A 21,861-nucleotide genomic window follows, 5' to 3' on the forward strand; every position below is an offset into this window, starting at 1 on the left:
GCAGGACCTGGAAGCATCCCCGCGGCCATTTTGGATCCGGGGCCTGCAGGGAGAAGGAGGTAGGAGACCCACAGAGCAACGAGATCACATCATGTTGCTCCGAGGGCCTCAGGGAAACACGCAAGGAGCCCCCTCCCTGCGCGATGCTTCCCTATGCCGCTAGAACACTGTGATCATCTTTGATCGCAGTTTGCTGGGGATTAATGTGCCAGGAGTGGCCGTGACTGCTCCTGGCCACCAGGGATAAATAGTGATGGAGACATGACACTCCACATAAGTAGCTTTAATTTCCTGGAACCAATGCAAAAATTTTAATAGACAACCATGTGGCAATGAATTTCTGCTTTTGTGGCTAAGCGTTCTTTTGACCACCTTAGGTGCGAGTACCATCTCTGCACCCCCCTATTACTACAACCCTCGAAATTGGCTAATGGATGTACCAGAGTTCAGCCAATTGCTTGGCCAGCAGATATCTTACTCGACTCTCTCATACACAGGAGCCCTTGCCTGCGTTTTTTATGAGACAGCCGATGCCAGACACAGCTTTGGCGGCTTATCCCTAAGAGCAGTGCTCCCCAACTCAAGTTCTTGGGGAACAATGTCTTAGGCTTCTTTCACACTTCCGTCGGTACTCGGTCGTCACCAGGCGTCGGCACGACGTACCGACGGAAGCGTATGAAATTTTGAGTGACGTGAGCAGCGGACGCAGTGTTTCAATGCTTCCACTACTCATTGTAAAGTCCCAGGGAGGAGGGGGTGGAGTTCTAGCCGGACATGCACATTTTGAGAGGATGTACGAAAAAACGTTCCCTTGTAGGTTTTTTCGCAACAACGGCCCACCAAATACCGACGCATCCAGTGCACAACGTATGGAATGTGTGTCCATACGTTGCGATGCGTCGGTAATACAAGTTTATGTGAAAAAAAACGCATCCTGCGGGAAACTTTGCAGGATGCGTTTTTTTTTTCACAAAACAAAGCATTGTGACGATGGAAGATAAACAGAAATGTGAAAGTAGCCTTAGAGAATAAAAGGGTTTGCAGTCCAAAATTGCAGTCCAAAATTGCTGGATCCTTTTCTCCTCCAACATGATCTGTTAGGGAGAGTGGGGGTCCACATACACAGACTCAACTGAACCCATCAATATTGTTGGGTTTGATCAACGTTAGTCTAATGTGTAAGGGGGTCTTTACATTGTTTAACACCTTAGTGCCTGGGCCAAATTTTTGAAATCTGCCCAGTGTCACTTTATGTGGTAATAACTCTGGAACGCTTTAACACATCCCATTGATTTGGAGCTTGTTTTTTGGGGACACTTTATGATAATGGTAAATTTAGGTAAAAATGTTTAAAAAAAATAAACAAAACATCAGAAATTTGACGAAAATGTAAATAAATTTGCAATTTTCAAACTGTGAATGTCTGCTTTACATCAGAACCATTGGTAAAATGTTAGCATTTTAGGAGGTTTAAAAACGTAGCAGCAATTTTTCCTTTTTCCAAGGAAATTTACAAAATTCTCTTTTTTAGGGACCTACCCAGGTTTGAAGTGACTTTGGGGGTCTTGTATTTTGTGAACCCCCCAAAGTGATACCATTTTAAGAACAGCACCCCTTGACATATTGAAAACTGCTGTCAGGTAGATAATTAACCCTTCAGGTGCTTTTCAGGAATTAATGCAAAGTGACATGACAGGAATGAAAAAGTATTTTTACCACCTAAATGTTGCAAACTTATGAACAGACAACTATAGCTGTCAGACGTTATTTGGCTGTGAACTGCCATGGCAATCATCAGGACCACACAATCATGATCTCAGGGTGCCCATGGGGATAAAGAGAAAGCCCCTATACTCAACCATTCATAACATGTAGTCACTATTGACAGTAGCATCTAAGGGGTTAAACAGACATGGATGTGACAACACTGATTGTGGCTGATGCAGCAAGTTGTCAGCTATAGAGTACAGCCGACAGCTGCTGGATTGACACCTGTATGGGGAGGCTATTCTCTTATATCTCTAAAGACGTACTGGTGGTCATTGAGAGGTTAAATAACTTCATAATCATTTGAACGGTATTTGTTTTTTTAACTACAGAACAAAAAACATGAATAATCCGATACAGGTAATGATAAGGAAATGTACACTGTAGATCTAGTAACCAGACATGACTGTTTCGCAAAGGTGGATTGGCACTGTCAAACTAGCAGAAAACCAGAAAAATCGTTTAGTTGCAATCACATCATAGCATCCGACAACTGTTTTACTAATCAGATTTATAAAAAAAAAAAATATATATATAAGTTAAATCCTGTTCTGGCTTATGCCCATGACCGTATAGTAAGAGAAGCTCTGTCATTAAACACATTTGAAGTGGAGTAAAAAAAAATCCTGATATTAGATAGATTAATAAATCTAGTACGTAATGTAAGCAGTAGTAAGTCACATCTTACACTGCCATTATAATATAAATGGGAAAGAAGTTATGAAACCATAAACTTCAAGCTTCTATTCCGCAAATCATTAATCGGGGTGGGGATATCTATTTACCAATGGGTTTATTACTAGTGATTATGTCTGTCTAAGGTTTCACAGAGTGATTAACTGGGAAATGACTCCTACAACTAGGAAAAGGCAGCACTTGAACAGCTGCCGATTGTTTATTTTTACAGCTTAAAGATGCAATGAAAACATGAGCAGCAATGAAAGACATAATCAAAATGAGTCAACGTGCCAGCGGTTCTGTCCAGGGGGGATTCCTGAAAGTCCATCCTGCTGTAAAGTGAATGGCATTTTTATGTGTCCATCATAGGACAAAGAAACCCAAACTTCCAGCCACAACCTGGCCAAGCTGTGTAAATGCTATCACCCAGACACCTACATCAGAGTTGAGTGTTGAGTGAGCTGCTCTGGAAATAAAATGGATTTTCTGACAGACAGTAGCCTAAAAAAAAAAAAAACTCTCATCCTAGAAACATATGTTTTGTGAGTGCAGGCTACTGCTAAAAACAGTGGTACGAACATGTGAGGCGTCATTAACGGAGTGTCCCCAAATTCTGCTCCAACCAACAAGTAGCCATCTTATAATGTCACAGATCATGTTGGGAAACCGTTTTAGATAAGCATAAACTCCGTTATAGCCAGTATGCAGGTTTACAATACTTGATTCATATCAGTTCATATTTTTATGAAATTTGTGCACGGATGAAAACCAAACATTATGCTACTTACTCAAAACGGAAAGTAGGGTAGGTGCTCCACTCCGAGAAAAGGGAAATATTGGCTCAGATTTATCATTACTTTCTTAAAGAGGACCTTTCACTGGAGTTTTTATTGTAACTACAGTATGTACCTTCCAGAATTGTTCCAGAGCAGCACCAATTTTAGAACAGTTTTTCCTTTTTCTTCTGTACCCCTCCATCTCAAAGTTATGCCCCAAAGACATAATGGTGTACTTCTGTGCCCCTCCTTTCCAAAGCTATGCCCCCAATAATAGTGTACTTCTGTATCCATCCATTCCAAAGCTATGCCCCCAAGTAATAATGGTGTACTTCTGTGCCCCTCCATTCCAAAGCTATGCCCCAAGTAATAATGGTGTACTTCTGTGCCCCTCCATTCCAAAGTTATGCCCCAAGTAATAATGGTGTACTTCTGTGCCCCTACATTCCAAAGTTATGCCCTCAATATTAACGTGTGTAAATTTTCCCTTCAACCAACTGGGCATATTCCCCAAAATATGCATGGGTGTTTGCTTTTTCTACAATCGAAACATGGCTTTTGGCTGAAGGGGAAATTTGCTCCACTCTTACTTTAGGGGCATAACTTTGGGATGGAGGGCACAAAGAAGAATAAAAACTGTTCCAGAATTGGTGGAGGGAGATCCTAAGTTTAAATTAAAATAAAATCCAGTGACCGGTCCTCTTTAAAAACTTATCCAGCATAAAGAGAACTGGTCAAAAACATTTTCACATAGAAGTGGTGTTATATGAAATATTTGCATATCGACGTGGTGTTATACGTAGATGCTCGTCCCTTTAAAAAGCTAGAAGATCCGATCTAAATAAAACAACAACAAAAAAACAACAAACTTATATCATGGAAAAGCTAGCTCATATGAAAATAAGTCTGGAAGTGCACTGGGGAGTATTAAGGCACTTGGACAAAGTAATTTAAGTGCATTGACACACCCCATGTGCACTTTTGGCTTGATTTACATATGACTTTTACACTATTTTCCTCCTTACTGACACTTGAGATCTCTACAAAAACATTTTTATTTGGTGACAAGCATCAACACAGCAATACCACTACTTGCATATGTTAATGTGTGTCGACAGGCTCTCAAGCTAAACCGGGCTCTCATCACACACCACATTTTAAGTCGAGAAGTTTATGAAAAGGACTTCAATCAAGGAGCTTATTATTCAGATAAGAACTTATGAATTACTTATTTAGTTGACTGATCACAAACTGTCAATGATTGTGCCAAAAGAATCAAACATGGCTGACAATTTCAAATATTGTTCATGCAGAAAAGTTTGCATGTCCCAGAATGAGATTTCACCAAAAGAACATTCCCAGAATGATTGTTCGTTTGGTGGCACCAATCAACATGCTTGGCTGTGCTGATCGTCTAGTTGGCAATATGGACTAAAATGTGTATAGATGTTTTGACATTATGATCGTTCTTTTAATGACATACTTTACTGGGCTTTTTAAAAGAATGCATAGATTCCGGTTATGTGTACTTCTGAAACAATTTTTATCTACACTTTCTGAAAATTATGGATAAAAGAAAGAACTGTGTGCATAAAAGCTGGGATATGTGTGGTGCTACATGGTTCTCCAAAGCACACCATCTTACAAAATGGTTTTAGGAGAGTATACAGCTGGTACAAAGCATGCAATGGAGCATGTTGCTTAAGGAAACAAAAGTCAAATAAAATATAGTGTAGGGTCCCATTTGCTACAATTCTGCACAATCTTCCATTTGTGTGTACAAGCCATTAGCTTTAAATAATACAAATGAACAGATTTACAAAAATCTCTCTCCCCACCAGGTGACCATCTCATGTATCCTTCACAGGGTGGGATGAACATTTTAGCAATCCACGCATAAAGGTACCGTCACACTAGACGATATCGCTAGCGATCCGTGACGTTGCAGCGTCCTCGCTAGCGATATCGTCCAGTGTGACAGGCAGCAGCGATCAGGCCCCTGCTGTGCTGTCGCTGGTCGGGGAAGAAAGTCCAGAACTTTATTTGGTCGCTGGACTCCCCGCAGACATCGCTGAATCGGTGTGTGTGACACCGATTCAGCGATGTCTTCACTGGTAACCAGGGTAAACATCGGGTAACTAAGCGCAGGGCCGCGCTTAGTAACCCGATGTTTACCCTGGTTACCATCCTAAAAGTAAAAAAAACAAACAGTACATACTTACCTACAGCCGTCTGTCCCCGGCGCTGTGCTCTGCTCTCCTCCTGAACTGACTGAGCGTCGGTCAGCCGGAAAGCAGAGCGGTGACGTCACTGCTCTGCTTTCCGGCCGCTGTGCTCACTCAGACAGTACAGGAGGAGTGCAGAGCACAGCGCTGGAGGACAGACGGCTGTAGGTAAGTATGTACTGTTTGTTTTTTTTACTTTTAGGATGGTAACCAGGGTAAACATCGGGTTACTAAGCGCGGCCCTGCGCTTAGTTACCCGATGTTTACCCTGGTTACCGGCATTGCTGGTCGCTGGAGAGCGGTCTGTGTGACAGCTCTCCAGCGACCAAACAGCGACGCTGCAGCGATCCGGATCGTTGTCGGTATCGCTGCAGCGTCGCTAAGTGTGACGGTACCTTAAAGGGACTCTGTCACCTGAATTTGGCGGGACTGGTTTTGGGTCATATGGGCGGAGTTTTCGGGTGTTTGATTCACCCTTTCCTTACCCGCTGGCTGCATGCTGGCTGCAATATTGGATTGAAGTTCATTCTCTGTCCTCCATAGTACACGCCTGTGCAAGGCAATCTTGCCTTGTGCAGGCGTGTACTATGGAGGACAGAGAATGAACTTCAATCCAATATTGCAGCCAGCATGCAGCCAGCGGGTAAGGAAAGGGTGAATCAAACACCCGAAAACTCCGCCCATATGACCCAAAACCAGTCCCGCCAAATTCAGGTGACAGGTTCCCTTTAAGAATGTTATGAATGCAGGACAAACTTCTACTTCTATACATAATCTATCAAGCTGGATAATCATTGAAAAATCTTTGTATGTCCTCCATGGTGGTGACGAGCTAATCTGATCTGTTCCACAGATAAGCCATGTCAATCATCACCTAAAGGTACCGTCACACTTAGCGACGCTGCAGCGATACCGACAACGATCCGGATCGCTGCAGCGTCGCTGTTTGGTCGCTGAAGAGCTGTCACACAGACCGCTCTCCAGCGACCAACTATGCCGGTAACCAGGGTAAACATCGGGTAACTAAGCGCAGGGCCGTGCTTAGTAACCCGATGTTTACCCTGGTTACCATCCTAAAAGTAAAAAAAACAAACAGTACATACTTACCTACAGCCGTCTGTCCTCCAGCGCTGTGCTCTGCACTCCTCCTGTACTGTCTGTGTGAGCACAGCGGCCGGAAAGCAGAGCGGTGACGTCACCGCTCTGCTTTCCGGCTGACCGACGCTCACAGTCAGTTCAGGAGGAGAGCAGAGCACAGCGCCGGGGACAGACGGCTGTAGGTAAGTATGTACTGTTTGTTTTTTTTACTTTTAGGATGGTAACCAGGGTAAACATCGGGTTACTAAGCGCGGCCCTGCGCTTAGTTACCCGATGTTTACCCTGGTTACCAGTAAAGACATCGCTGAATCGGTGTCACACACGCCGATTCAGCGATGTCTGCGGGGAGTCCAGCGACCAAATAAAGTTCTGGACTTTCTTCCCCGACCAGCGACAGCACAGCAGGGGCCTGATCGCTGCTGCCTGTCACACTGGACGATATCGCTAGCGAGGACGCTGCAACGTCACGGATCGCTAGCGATGTGGGCAGGTAACCAAAGATAATATATCACAAAGAAACGGTCTTATGTAATGTGCTAGGACGTTACCAGAGAAAAAGAAAATCCATCATCTTTTTTAATACTTGTTGATTTAAAAAGACACTTTTTAAAATGTCGAAAAGGTGATTGTCCCAGTCTCTCTGCCGAATCCTCTGGCAGATAGTGGACATGTGTTAAGGAACTGCATCTCAACATTCATTTGAGAGTTATTACATGTGATCATCCAGTCAAATCGCAACCATATAAAACATGGTCTCGCCATCTCTACCAAAGCAGAATTTCTCTTGGTTATGGCATGGCCCCAAATATGTACTAGCAGGGCCGGACTGGTCATCTGGCAATTCTGACATATGCCAGAAGAGCCTGTCTTGTTGTGGGCCGCTTTGTCTGCTATGTTGTTAACCGAATCAGTGTTCTCAATACACCCATACTGTTAAGAGTTGTGATGGAGCACAAAGTCGCTGACTCCGTCACTTACCCAGCAGCCCATGGGTATCATTAGAAATATTGGTCTAGTAGAAAATGTTCCTTTCCTCCATCCAGGGAAATATTAGTAATATATCCCATTTGGTGCTTGTGGACAGGGACAGCATGGGCCTGTGTGGTTTCAAATGCCCGAACCGAATTTCAACCCCAGTCTGTACCGGTGTACTTGGGAAACAATATATGCGAAGAACAATAATATTCATTTAGATATGCTACATTAGAAATAACGGACTCCATGCGATCCTTTTAGCTACGTCCACTAACATCATTTTGTCAACCATCCATGACAATATTGTACTGACCATTATGTTCACAATGCTTTTAATCATTTTATTTATAGATTTTTTAGAAGTAGTAATGCAGTGCAGCATGCAGTATGCACAGAGAGGCCATTGGTGCATGAGAAAGTCTTAGTTACTCACCGGTTAATGGTGTTTTTCGGAGTCCATGACAGCACCACGGAGAGAGGGGATCCGCACTTCAGGAACAGGAAACCTACAGATACATAAGAGTGGCACCTCTCCCACGCATCAGTTGGTTTACAGAGCACAAGAGGACCACCAAAGTTAATGACTATATATATATATATATATATATATATATATATATATATATATATATATATATATATATATATTTATTACAACTTAACTATGCACCCCAAGTGGACTATATAAAAAAAGGGAAGAGGTGTACACCCAGGACTTAAGAAGATGGGAGGGTATGTATGGGTGCTGTCATGGACTCCGGAAAAAAAAACGTTAACCGGTGAGTAACTAAGACTTTATTGGTCGTCCATGACAGCACCACGGAGAGAATGACAGAGAGTAACTATTTAGGGAGGGACTACAACTTGCAGCACCCTTACACCAAAATAGAGGTCCGAGTAAGCACCCAGGTTCAATCTATATAGAAAGTGTTTGGAGAAGACCATGTAGCAGCCTTACATATTTGGTCGATCGACACCTCCAACCTATCCGCCCACAAGGCCGCCATAGCTCTAGTGGAATGTGCTTTTAGACCTTCAGGCGCAGGCTTGCCCTTTGAGACTTATGCCAGCGAGATAGCCTCCCTGATCCATCTAGCTAATGTAGATTTTGATGCTCTATGACCTTTCCTGCTACCCTGATAGGACACGAATAAGGCGTTATCTATTTTCCAAGGATCAGGCACTGCTAGATACTCTAGGATACATCTTTTCACATCTAAAGTGTGTAGTTTCCTTTTCTTATCATTAGTAGGATTAGGGAGGAAAGATGGAAGAACTATCTCCTGTGTTTTATGGAATCTAGACACTACCTTAGGAAGATATGCTGGATCAGGGGACAGCATCACTCTATCATGCCTAAGTTGCATGTAAGGGGGAACCCTGGATAACACCTAGATGTCGCCTATCCTACGAGCAGACGTTAGGGCCACCAGGAAGGCTACTTTTAGAGACAGATTTTTAATAGAGGCTGAAGAAATTGGCTCAAATGGGGCCTCTGTCATGGCTGAGAGGACTAGGTTTAGGTCCCACCGCATGACCCTATTCTTCACTATTGGCCTAGACCGTTTTGTTGCCCTGATGAATTTGTTGACCCAGTAATTTTCGGCAATATTGCAGCCTAAGAGGACACCTGTACTTTAAGAGTATTTGGGGATAACCCCATATCCAACCCCTTCTGCAAGAATTCCAAAATCTGGTATATTGGTGTTGACTGATCAGCTACTACCCCTGAGTTTTGAAGAAATCTCTTCCAAATCCTGACAAATTTTTGTGGTGATTATTTTTCTGCTCTTCAGCAGAGTGTTAATGAGGCCAACCCCCTATCTTTTAACAGCGCCCTCTCAAAATCCACGCCGTCAGATGAAGGCCAACCGCCCGAGGATGGTAGACTGGGCACTGGGATAGGAGATCCGGGATGTCTGGTAAGATCCATGGGTTGGATATCGGCATGGTCCTGAGGCATGAAAACCACGTCCTTCTGGGCCAGAAGGGGGCAATTACTATAACTGTGGCCTTGTCCTTCCTGATTTTCCTCACCACCAGAGGAAGTAGAGACAGGGGAGGAAAGGCGTAAGCTAGCCTTAAGTTCCAGTCTATGAGGAGGGCGTCTACTGACAGAGGATTTTCTCTGGGGTTCAGAGAGCAGAATTGTGTCACTTTTCTGTTTCCTTTTGTGGCAAAAAGATCTACCTCCGGTTGACCCCACCTTTCCACAATGAGGTTGAAGATAGCGTCGTTTAGTGACCATTCTCCCTGCCTCAAGGTGTTGCAGCTTAAGAAATCCGCCGTAGTGTTTTCTATTCCTCTTATGTGAAGAGCTGTCAACGAGAGGAAGTGCTGCTCTGCTAGCTGGAATAGACGATCTGCCACGTTCATTAGGGATTTGGAACGGGTTCCGCCTTGATGATTGATATATGCCACCGTGACCCGATTGTCGGAGAATATCCGCACATGGTGGCCCTGCAGACAGACAAGGAGTTTTTTAACTGCCTGCTCCACTGTCAATAACGCCTTCAAATTAGAGGACATTTCCGTTTGAAGCTGGTCCCAAAGTCCCCGGATTATAATCTCACCCATGTGAGCCCCCCAACCAGAACGGCTAGCGTCTGTGGTGATTATACGGGTTACGTTGTATTCCCAGGGAACCCCCGTGGATAGGATATTTCGGTCTAGCCACCATTTGAGGGATATAATAGTGTTTCGGGACAAGGTCAGCTGGTTCTCTAGGTGACCCCCCCCCCCACAAAATTTTTTGTTGTAATAACATCTCGCTCTGAAGTGTCCTTGTATGATACTGGGCCGATCGGACCGCTGGAATGCAGGAAGAGAGAGACCCTAACAGAGACATCGCTTTCCTAAGGGACATGGTGGGGTTTTTAGAGGCGTTAAGCACTTGAAGGTGCAGGCGATCTATTTTCTCGTGAGGCAAACGACATTCCTGATCCTGGGAATCCAAGGTCAGGCCTAAAAATCGCTGCACCTTCATGGGCTGTAGCCGAGACTTTTTGACATTTAGTAACCATCCCAGACACTCCAGGGCATATATTACTTTTTGTAGTTGTTCTAAACAGTGCCCCTCTGTTTTACCCACTATGAGGAGATCGTCCAGGTAGGGGATTATCAGAATATCAGACTCATGTAGGTGGGCCATTAGCTCAGCCATGACCTTAGTAAATACACGGGGGGCGACCGATATACCAAAGGGGAGAGCCCTATACTGGAAATGTCTGACCACTCCATCTAACCGGAGCGCTACCCTCAGGAATCTTTGGTGTCCTGCATAAATTGGAATATGGTAATAGGTGTCCTTTAAATCCAACACCACCATAAAACAAAAGGGATCGCGTTTGCCGATCCCGCTAGCGCAGATACCCGATCTGCGCTAGCGAGGAACGGACCTCGGACGCTGCAAGCAGCGTCCGCGGTCCATCCGAAACTAACGGGACATCGCTAGCGCGTGCCGAAAGTGGCATGCACTAGCGATGCGCTAGAGATCCGTTAGCACATTGCCGTCAATGGGTGCGCTAACAGATCCGTTGCATGGCGTTAATTGCGACAATTTCGCCATGTAACGGAGTCCGCTAGCATTAACCCATTAACGCAATGTGAACCTAGCCTAAGTGAACGAAAGTCAATTGACAAATGTCAGACTATCACAGTTTCCAGGAAGAGATTTAGTATATACAACTTCTCAGATACAAGGGACATGCATACATTATTCATGTGCACAGTAACAGGGTGCATTCACGCGGAGTGATTATTGTGAAATGGTGGTCCTTAAAAAAAAAAAGCTCATTTCTTCATCATTTGGCATTGTAAACAGGCTGCCAATTACATGTTGGATAATCTCTTATCGGGTGAAATGTTTTTGCAGCATATAATCCTGTGTAAAAAGGACATGTGCTGCCGAGAATAATGGCAGCCTATGCACACAATGAACAATTAGAAACTTTCCTGTGCGCATCAGAAGAGTGGTCGGCCTGTCTAAACAGGCTATTAAACAAGTCATGATCAACTTTTAGTCAGTCAGTGGAAAAAAACCCTCTTATTATTGTACAGTAAGCTCCAAGCAGTACAACAAAGTGGTCAGACCTCTCTCGTTGACCCTATAATGATAATTTTGCTAGTTCTGTATCTACATATAGACTTAGTGATCAATGCATTCTCCCAAATAGCTTTGGATGTTCAGCCTTAATTCATGGATCAATAGTGTTTTGGTGAAAGGGTTGTTCCAACACCTAAAATGTCCTTTCTAATTATCTATTTTTACACACTAAACATTTTTGTAAATAGCTTTATTATTAAATACCCTACACTTCTCCCTATCGAGCTAATCCGTAAGTTTTTTTTTACTTCACGAGGACATTTAATTTGAGAGAAGTCTCAAACTGGACGTCACAAGAGGCTGGGGCTGCACTCACTGATTCTGTTTTCGTCCCCTGATGGCTATTAATTTGAGGGGTGTGCTAGAAGTTGTGGGGCAGTGCTGATATCACTGCTTTTTTTCTTCACCACCTGATAACCAGGACAGTGGTGTCAGAAAGCCAAACCTCCGAGACCCCGACTCCACTACACCCCCTCACTACTAAGCATGTACGGTGGGGAAAATAACCATTTAATACAATGCCGATTGCAAGTTATCCCACCTAAAAAGAATGGAGAGGTCTGTAATTTTTATTGTACGTATGCTTCAACTCAGAGAAAGGATCTTAAAAAAATTATTAATAATAATAATAATCCAGAAACTCACATTGTATTATTTTTACATAATTTTCATTTTATTGCATGAAATAATTACCTGATCACCTACCGATCAGTCAGAATTCTGGCTCTCAAACCTGTTAGTTTTTGTTTAACACACAAAAACCTTTGTTTGCAATTACAAAGGTCTGCAGGAATTTTGGCCCACTCCATATAGATCTTCTCCAGATCTTAAAGGTTTCGGAGCTGTTGCTGGACAAAATTGAGTTTCAGCTCCTTCCAAAGATTTTCTAATGAGTTCAGGTCTGGAGATTGGCTAGACCACTCCAGGACCTTGAAATGCTTCTTACGGAGCCACTCTTCAGTTGCCTTGGCTGTGTGTTTCGGGTAAATGTCATGCTTGAAGACCCAACAATGATCCATCTTCAATGCTCTTACTGAGGGAAGGAGTTTGTTTGCCAATATCTTGCGATACATGACCCCCTCCATCCTCCTTTCAACACTGTGCGGTCATCCTGTCCAATTTGCAGAAAAGCACCCCCAAAGTATGATGTTTTCCCCACCATGCTTCACGGTTGGGATGGTTTTCTTGGAGCTGTACTCCTCCTTCTTCCTCCAAACACTGAATAGAGTTGATACCAAAAAGTTCTATCTTGGTATCATCTGACCACATGACCTTCTCCCATGTCTCCTCTGGATCACCCAGATGGTCATTGGCGAACTTCAAATGGGCCTGGACATGAGTAGATTGAGCAGGGATATCTTGCATTCCCTGCAGGATTTTAATCCATGACAGCATAGTGTTTAACTAATGGTAATGTTTGAGACTGTGGTCCCAGCTCTCTTCAGGTCATTGACTAGGTCCTCCCATGTAGTTCTGGGCAGATTCCTGACTTTTCTCAGAATTATCCTTGCCACACAAGGCAAGATCTTGAATGGAGCCCCAGACCGAGGAAGATTAACGGTCATCTTGTGTTTCTTAGTGTTGAGCATTCCGATACCGCAAGTATCTGGTATCGGCCGATATTTGCGGTATCGGAATTCCGATACCGAGTTCCGATATTTTTGTGATATCGGGAATCGGTAGTAAGATTTATGTGTAAAATAAAGAATAAAAATAAAAAATATTGAAATACTTACCCTATGACGCACCCTGGTTGTCACCGCTGCAACCGCCATGCTTTCCTTGGTAGAATGAGCGCTTGAAGGACCTTTCCATGACGTCGCGGCTTGTGATTGGTCGCGGTAGCGTCATGTGACCACTCACGCGACCAATCACAAGCCGCGACGTTATCGAAAGTCATTAACGCGCTCATTCCTAAGAATGACGCTGCAGCGATCCAGACAACGATCCGGATCGCTGCAGCGTCGCTGTTTGGTCGCTGGAGAGCTGTCACACAGACAGCTCTCCAGCGACCAACGATGCCGGTAACCAGGGTAAACATCGGGTTACTAAGCGCAGGGCCGCACTTAGTAACCCGATGTTTACCCTGGATACCATCCTAAAAGTAAAAAAAAAACAAACGCTTCATACTTACCTTCGGCTGTCTGTCCCCGGCGCTCTGCTTCTCTGCTCTGGCTGTGAGCACAGCGGCCAGAAAGCAGAGCGGTGAGGTCACCGCTCTGCTTTCCGGCTGCTGTGCTCACAGTGAGTGCAGGAAAGCACAGCGCCGAGGGACAGACAGCCGAAGGTAAGTATGAAGCGTTTGTTCTTTTTACTTTTAGGATGGTATCCAGGGTAAACATCGGGTTACTAAGCGCGGCCCTGCGCTTAGTAACCCGATGTTTAGCCTGGTACCAGCGAAGACATCGCTGAATCGGTGTCACACACGCCGATTCAGCGATGTCAGCGGGAGAGCCAGCGACCAAAGAAAGTTCTGGCCCTCTAGCCCCGACCAACGACATCACAGCAGGATTCTGATCGCTGCTGCGTGTCAAACTAAACGATATCGCTAGCCAGGACGCTGCAACGTCACAGATCGCTAGCGATATCGTTTAGTGTGAAGGTACCTTAAGGGATCATAAAAAAAGTTAATTACAAAAGTGGTTAGGGTGTAAAAGATGGATCTTTAGAAAGGACATTTTAGGTGCTGGGCCAACCCTTATCTTGATAAGATTGGGTTTACATTGGTTGATGACAACTGTTAAATGATTGCCAAACAACAGCACAAAAGTGGATTGAGAATCTTTCGGAGAGGCTGACCTCATTGCATGCGCACAGAACTATCAGCAGTATAAAATTGTCCTGTACCTATATAATATCATTGTTCTCGGCACCACATAATCAGTGTACACATAATTATGTGCTGACAAGAACCGTTATTATTAAGCTTGCTTAAAAATTATTTAACCTGACAAGCACTTTCATCAGGGGATTAGCAGCCTGTTTACACTGCATGATTATCAGGAACATTTAAGCCAACCAAACTGCACAATGAGGAGATTTTATTTCTAGACTGTTATAGCCTTAAATACATAGCTTTCCACCGCAGGTGATGGGTGTACTTGACGCTTCCTTCCTCCTTTCCTGTAAATCAGCGGGTTGATTTCCTCAAATTGAAAAAAGATTGTAAAAGTGCAAAGATACCTATAATTACAGGATTGTATCATAAATCTCCTCTTAAGTGGAACTCCGGAAACCACTATGAAATAAAACTTACCTCTACTTAAGATATGGAGCCACTTTTCCCATTGTAAAGGGAAAATGCGTTATGTGCATGGTTATTGCGAAGACAGGAGCTAATCTTCTAACAGGTTAGGGAAGTTCAAGGGGAAGAGAAACAATGTCTGTCTAGGAATCTTTTCTCATCAAAGAAACTTCCAAATGTTATCAGAATCTCTTCATTTACATTTGGTAATTGTTCACAATGCAAACGGAAGATATAACGATTAGGACAACACTGAAGCAGAGTTAAGGCAAGCGGTGAAGAAACGAATTACATTGCTGGCTTGGATGTAGTAGGAGATAAGTTCAACCTGACTGAGGTATGTTCGGCACTGCAGTCAACAGTGACAGATACTTTAAAAAATTTTTAAATCAAGCCGCTATAGGCTGGTAATAATGCAGAGGATTGATGTCATGACCAGGAATTGCCCCACCCTTGGGGTACTAACACCTTCATTTACATAAAGATTTTAAGTTTATTTCCTTAGTGATGAAAAGATGTGTAATCTTGTCTTTTGTCTGCCATATAACTTGTCTTTTATTCTACATAGCAATATAATTACTTTTATGGTCCTAAGGGTATTTTCACCTACTTGCTTTGCTGTAAAATCCACCCAACATAAAATACTCTTAAAAACAAGCCTCTTATTGGATATAAATTTAAAAAAATGCCTATAGTGCACGTGACTTGTTTATTCTGAGTGTAAAGAAAAAATTTCAAATTTCAATTTTTTAGGGAATTTTGAGCATAAAAAAATGCACCAAATTTGCCCTCTGAATCCACTGGAAGATTGCAAAGAAATCTTCACCAAAAAAAAGAGAATTTAATTTCCGTTTTTTTTTTCTACAAAAACCTACGTCACAAAATGCTACTGAACATATCCTAAACATACGTTAGATGAAAAGGTCATAGCTTCTACCTTTGTCATAAAGATACCCCTTATAAGTCACACAGTTTTATTTTGCAACGGTGCATTAAACTTTCAGCCTAACAAAATCACTGTTTTATGAAGGGATTCTGGCCTGTATCCTACCTCAACGTAGTCCTTGGCATGACCCCAATCTCTCTTGGCATCCAGATTTCCAAGGCTGAAACACTCCATCTGTCCGAGGTGAATCTTAGCTACTGAACGGCTAATTTTTCGGGTTACAAAGTTTGCCCCTGAAATGAAAGATAAAAGATAGTTAGAATTGTCCCGCCAAGGACTTAATATCTGGCAGAAGACCATTTGTTTTCCACCTCAAAGTAATTTCTTTTATTCCTCAATCCTCATCTGAAGCCTTCCTCCCCCCTTCAATAACCATGGCATCTCGTTCATCATTTGAGTAAGCTAAGAAGCTTCAATTGCCAGAGTCGCAAGCTCCCCTTTCACGTCTTTTCTGTCCAAAACTTCTTAAGCATTCCTAATTCGCTGCTTCAATATTCAATCTAGGCAGAAGGCCAAGGAAAATCAATTGGAATGTCAGTTTATAAACATAAAATGCAAAAGGTTATACAAAGGGAAACACTAGTATGGAAGACAGACATCTAAGACCACCCTAGCTTTAGAAATAAGTACAGGGAGGAATACACTTTTTATTGTTACTACAGCAGCTGGCAAAGTCATTGTTTGGGGAAAAAATGTAACTACAGTTATCATTTGCATGTCACTGTAATCGCATATGTTCGCTCTATATTAAATTTATGAAAGGGGTAGGAGGGTATATCAGGATGCCATTTTAGAAGCCAGTCAAAGAGGACGCATGCTGGAGTAAGAAAAGCTAAAGATTTGAAGGGCAGCCTGCCTCTTAAGAAATATGATGCATCTTTTTGGCTGGAAATATCTACACTGGCTGTCAAAGTGTAGGTGAGCGATTACAGCATCCTCACTGTGTAGAGAGTAGTGACTAACAGATCCCTGAAACGCCCGATTGTCAACGAGCAGCTGCAGTGTGGACAAAATGTCTTTTTCTCCCTGCAGCCACTACTCCAGTAAGCTGGCTAAACAAGTTTTAAGCACTATTTAACTGCAGATTAACCATATAACTGCAGGTAAATAACATTTCTGGATGTGACAGTTTCCCTTTAAATAAATATTCTGAAGACTGTGAGCCTTTGCCAGGCAAAATATGCCAAAACTCAGAGCAAACAGATGTGCTACTGAATAACTAAATGAACGTGCCAAACATATTATATCATTGCACAGACAAGGACTGTTTAAAACAAACTCAAATGGTGCTAATAGTATTATATATCAAAGGTGCACTTTAAACAAACAAAAAAAGCACAGTTTTATTGGTAAGTGGGATTTAAAGGAAATTAAACTTTTGCTCATAAAAAGTATTTATAGTACCCATGTGCTTACACAATCTACCTGTGTATTTTTCCCCTTGGCAAAAGGCTGGATGTCCATTTTGTTATACTGCTTGGTGCACAATAAAAAAAAATGCCAGGATCATGTTCCATTGGCAACCTATAGCTAGGTTATTGTGTTACATTTTTTGTACTGGCAATCCATCCCACCGTATGTATCATAAAATGGCAGAAGGGCCAGTACACAAATTGTGTCAATGACAGCAAAAATATTAAGACTCAAATTTATTTTACCATGTCATTGTTTTCTAGTCGTGCAATATATGTGAACATTTCTGCTGGTTTTGATGCATTTACATTTTTGTCTAGCACAATACAAATCCTACCATTTTTTCTATAATAATTTAAGTACTACATTAGAAAATTCTGCAAGCCTCTGTCCCCACTCCAAAATGAAGAGTAATCAGTAATGTCCAATAAAAATGTTTGCATAGTCCCTGCTCTATGGAGCATGCGTTGATTGTCAATTCACAGTGATGGTGCGCTCAATCACTAGCTCTGATAAGAAGTGACGAGCTGTCAAGAGTGCATTCCCTCTGTAGAAATTCAGTAAAATGGTTGGTGATGCTGATGCAATTTTGCTAAACTGTAGAGAGCTAGCAAAAGGATAAAAAAAAAAATAAAACAATCACAAAACAATGATCCGCTCACCTGTCCTGGCATCCACATTACCTATCATCTGGTCCTCTTCTTTCTAGAGTCATGTACCAGTATCTTTACTCTTGAACAGAAATTCTGCCTGTGATCAGGTTTTAGAGGTCATGGCGTGTCCACAAGTCCTTTTCAAGATTGAAGACAACAGACCTCTGAGGTTCCGACAAGGCCTGATTTGCAGTCAGGAGTCCTGTTCTATAGTGAAGACACAAGTGTGTGTTTGCAGAAAAAGGTGGCATTGAGGACCAGTAGCAAGGGTAGCGGGCTCCGGAGGAAGCAAGGGTGATGAAATAGGATATATATATATATATATATATATATATATATATATATATATATATATATATATATATATATATATATATACACATACATACATACATACATATATATATATATATATATATTTTTTTTTTTTTGCTGTTATGGATTTGGTGAATCTGAATCTCGCTAGTCTCTAAGTCAGTCTGTGCAGTTTGCTATACGTTTCTTCCTGAGCCTTAATATTCAATGCATGCTCAGAACAAAATCTTCCTTCTTGCAGGCCAGAAGCTTCAACACTTCATTGGGACACGCATGCAAAATGCCTCTTCAGAGAGGAAAAGATTTATTAGTGCCTCCTACTGGAAGTCGCAATCTTAAAAGTCAATATCGACTCTAACAGGCCTTGCCACATTGACTTTTAGGATTGCTATGTTCAATAGGTGGCACTATAGATCAAGTCCTCTTCCTCTCTAAGAGGCAATTTGCATATTTTAATTTCCCAGAGAAGTATTGCATGGCATACAAGTCAGGTAGATCACTCTCCACAAGGAGAAATGTTACCCCTTAGATCCCAGATAGACACCTCTCCTACAGCCCCATGAGATCTCTTGCTTTGCACTTGAGAGGGGTAACACCCCGAAACATGTGTCTGCAAATAAAGTGGCATGTAAAAGTTGTGTGCACAGATAACTGACGGATGTTTCAACCTTAATTAGCCTGTTAGGGTTATGGCTTATTCACCATCATCGTTGGTAAAGGCCAGGTGATGCAAATTTATCAGCTTTATAAAAACCCAGCCTCCTCTAACCTTGTGGGAAAACAGCAGCCATAGGTTCTTCTAAGCAGCTGCCTAGCACTCTGAAAATGGAGACCAACAAAGTAGAAGGCTAGAAAAAGATAGCAAAGCGTTTTTAAGTTGCCCTTTCTTCAGTTCAAAATGTAATTAAGAAATGGCAATTAACAGGAACAGTGGGTGTCAAGATAAGGTCTGGAAGACCAAGCAAAATTTCAGTGAGCTGCTGGTAGGATTGCTACAGAGGCAAATCAGAACCCCCGCTTGACTGCAAAAGACCTTCTGAAAGATTTAGCAGTCTCTGGAGTTGTGGTACATTGTTTTACTGTTCTGAGACACAAATATGGCCTTCATGGAAGATTTAACTGACAAAAACCTCTCCTGCATCCTCACCATAAAATTCAGAATCAGAAGTATGCAAAAGAACATCTAAACAAACCTGATGCATTTTGGAAACAAGTCCTGTGGACCGATAAGGTCAACATTGAAGTCTCTGGTCACAATGATCAAAGGTATGTGTAGAGAAAAAAGGGCATACCAGTAAAAGAACATATTGACAACCATTAAGCATGGGGGAAGATAAATCATGCTTTGGAGTTGTGTTGCAGCCAATGTGGCACGGGGAACATTTCATGGGTAGAGGGAAGAATGGATTTAATGAAATTTCAACAGATTCCTGATGCAAACATAACACCATCTGTAAAAAAAAGCTGAAGTTGAAAAAGATGGCTTCTACAAATGGATAATGATTCTATACGCACGTTAAAATCCACCTTAAAAGGGGCAAGCTGAGGGTTTTACAATGGCTCTCACAGTCCCCTCAACTGAACATCAGTGAAAATCTGTGGCAAAACCTCAAAATAGCAGTGTTTTCCCAGAAAGAATAGATGAAAATCCCTCAAATAAGAACTGAAATACAATTAGTTGGCTACAAAAAGCATTTACAAGCAGTGATATTTTCAAAAGGGGGTGCTACTGGGTATTAACCATGCACGGTGCCCAAAATTTTTGCATCGACAAATTTTCCTTTTAGTAATTTTTAAAAAGGAAAAAAATGAATATATACTTTTTTTTGTCCAAAATACAAAAGTAGTGTGTCATCTCTAACATGAGGCCTTTTAAAGATAAGCAAGTTATTATTTATTTATATAGCACCATTTATTCCATGAGAAGGTTTTACATACAAATTACAGATATCACTTAAAGTAAGCAAACTAACAATTACAGACTGATACAGAGGGGTGACAACCCTGCCCTTGCGGGCTGACATTCTACAGGTTGAAGATTAAATTAACTATTCACAATAACCGTAATTATGACCAGGGATGCCCAAACTTTTCCATGCCACTGTAGAGATTCCCTGACGAAGCAACATGTGAAATAGTGTGGGGCAGCGGCGCCAACACAGCATGAATCCTGGTTAGTATATGGACTCCCTTTTTTACTTATATGGAGATTTTCTCACCGCAAGTATTATAAATGACAGCACCTTATTAATGGATGAATAATACTATATTTACATGAACTGCACTTTAATATACAGTAAATTTTGTGATAAATGACCCTGTATGTAACAAATTTGGGAATATTTATACCTTTCTAGTGTCCTACTCCTAGATCATGTTATAAAAAAATGTGTGATGGCCTACATCCCCTGCTTATTTTAAATATTTTTTTTTATTTGTTTGTCTATTATGTTTTATTTTTTTTTAGTTAAGTGCTATGTTTGGTGTCTTTAATAAAAGGTTGTTTATATTGATCAATGCATATGTCTTTAATTTGGTATTAATTTTCTTGTTCATGTGGTTTTTCTTGGTTCAATAGTATTTCAACCCACCTGAACTTACTTTATGATATTAATTTTGTTCAGTTACAATAAAACACTCCTATGTTGTTGGTTTACACTGTGGTGATTCTGTTTGGCTTTTATTCTATTTGCAGACGTGTGTTATAGTGTTGCCCCTTTTCCGTGCAAAGCAAGAGATCTACTGTGGCTGTATGAGAAGTCTCTGACTGGGGTCTAAGGGGTAATGTTTCTCCTTATTGAGAGCGACAACCGACATGCCAGTGTAAGGAGACTTACAAACCAGGTAATTCTCCTCTTAGAAATTTAATATGCAAATTACAAGAGGAAGAGGACTAGATTTCTAAAGAAACTTGTCACAGTGACAGTTCAGCAGTTTAATCTGAGGCTAGAGCATGCTGAGCTGCCATTGTTTTGAGTGACAGTCCAACTGTCCAATCAGGTCCAGGGGGGTCCTGGGTTATTACCTGGCCACCTAGTTGGCTCTGTATCAAATTACTGCCAGACGTAGCCTTAGCTCCTGGTAGGTGCTCTGTTTCTGATCGAACGCTTCCTGACTTCGGACTGTTTGCCTAGCCCGTTTGCCTTGATCCACCAACTTCCAAGAATTCGGATGTCAGACTGTGACCCGACTACTACGCCTTTCTTTTTCCTCTTAGTTTACAACAAACTTCGTATCAGACTTTGGACCTCTAGACTACCCTGCATCACAGTCTGTGAGTAGTGGTTATCGTCACACCACCTATTGCAAGTAGCAATCCTAAAAGTCAACTTGGCAAGGCACCTTAACCCCTTCATGACCCAGCCTATTTTGACCTTAAAGACCTTGCCGTTTTTTGCAATTCTGACCAGTGTCCCTTTATGAGGTAATAACTCAGGAACGCTTCAACGGATCCTAGCAGTTCTGAGATTGTTTTTTCGTGACATATTGGGCTTCATGTTAGTGGTAAATTTAGGTCAATAAATTCTGCGTTTATTTGTGATAAAAACGGAAATTTGGCGAAAATTTTGAAAATTTCGCAATTTTCACATTTTGAATTTTTATTCTGTTAAACCAGAGAGATATGTGACACAAAATAGTTAATAAATAACATTTCCCACATGTTTA

At 41.9% G+C, this 21,861-nt stretch overlaps 1 protein-coding gene across 1 annotated transcript in view; it reads right to left on the bottom strand.

Moving 5' to 3' along the window:
• The window catches only part of GMDS (GDP-mannose 4,6-dehydratase), a 1,108,130-nt gene that overhangs the window by 485,506 nt on the left and 600,763 nt on the right, over nucleotides 1-21,861 (bottom strand). The window contains exon 8 of the mRNA XM_069730760.1: nucleotides 15,920-16,047. Coding sequence (XP_069586861.1) covers nucleotides 15,920-16,047 — 128 coding nt within the window. The remainder of the gene's footprint in view (nucleotides 1-15,919; nucleotides 16,048-21,861) is intronic.

Source organism: Ranitomeya imitator, chromosome 6 (genome assembly GCF_032444005.1).
Source record: "Ranitomeya imitator isolate aRanImi1 chromosome 6, aRanImi1.pri, whole genome shotgun sequence".
NCBI lineage: Eukaryota > Metazoa > Chordata > Amphibia > Anura > Dendrobatidae > Ranitomeya > Ranitomeya imitator.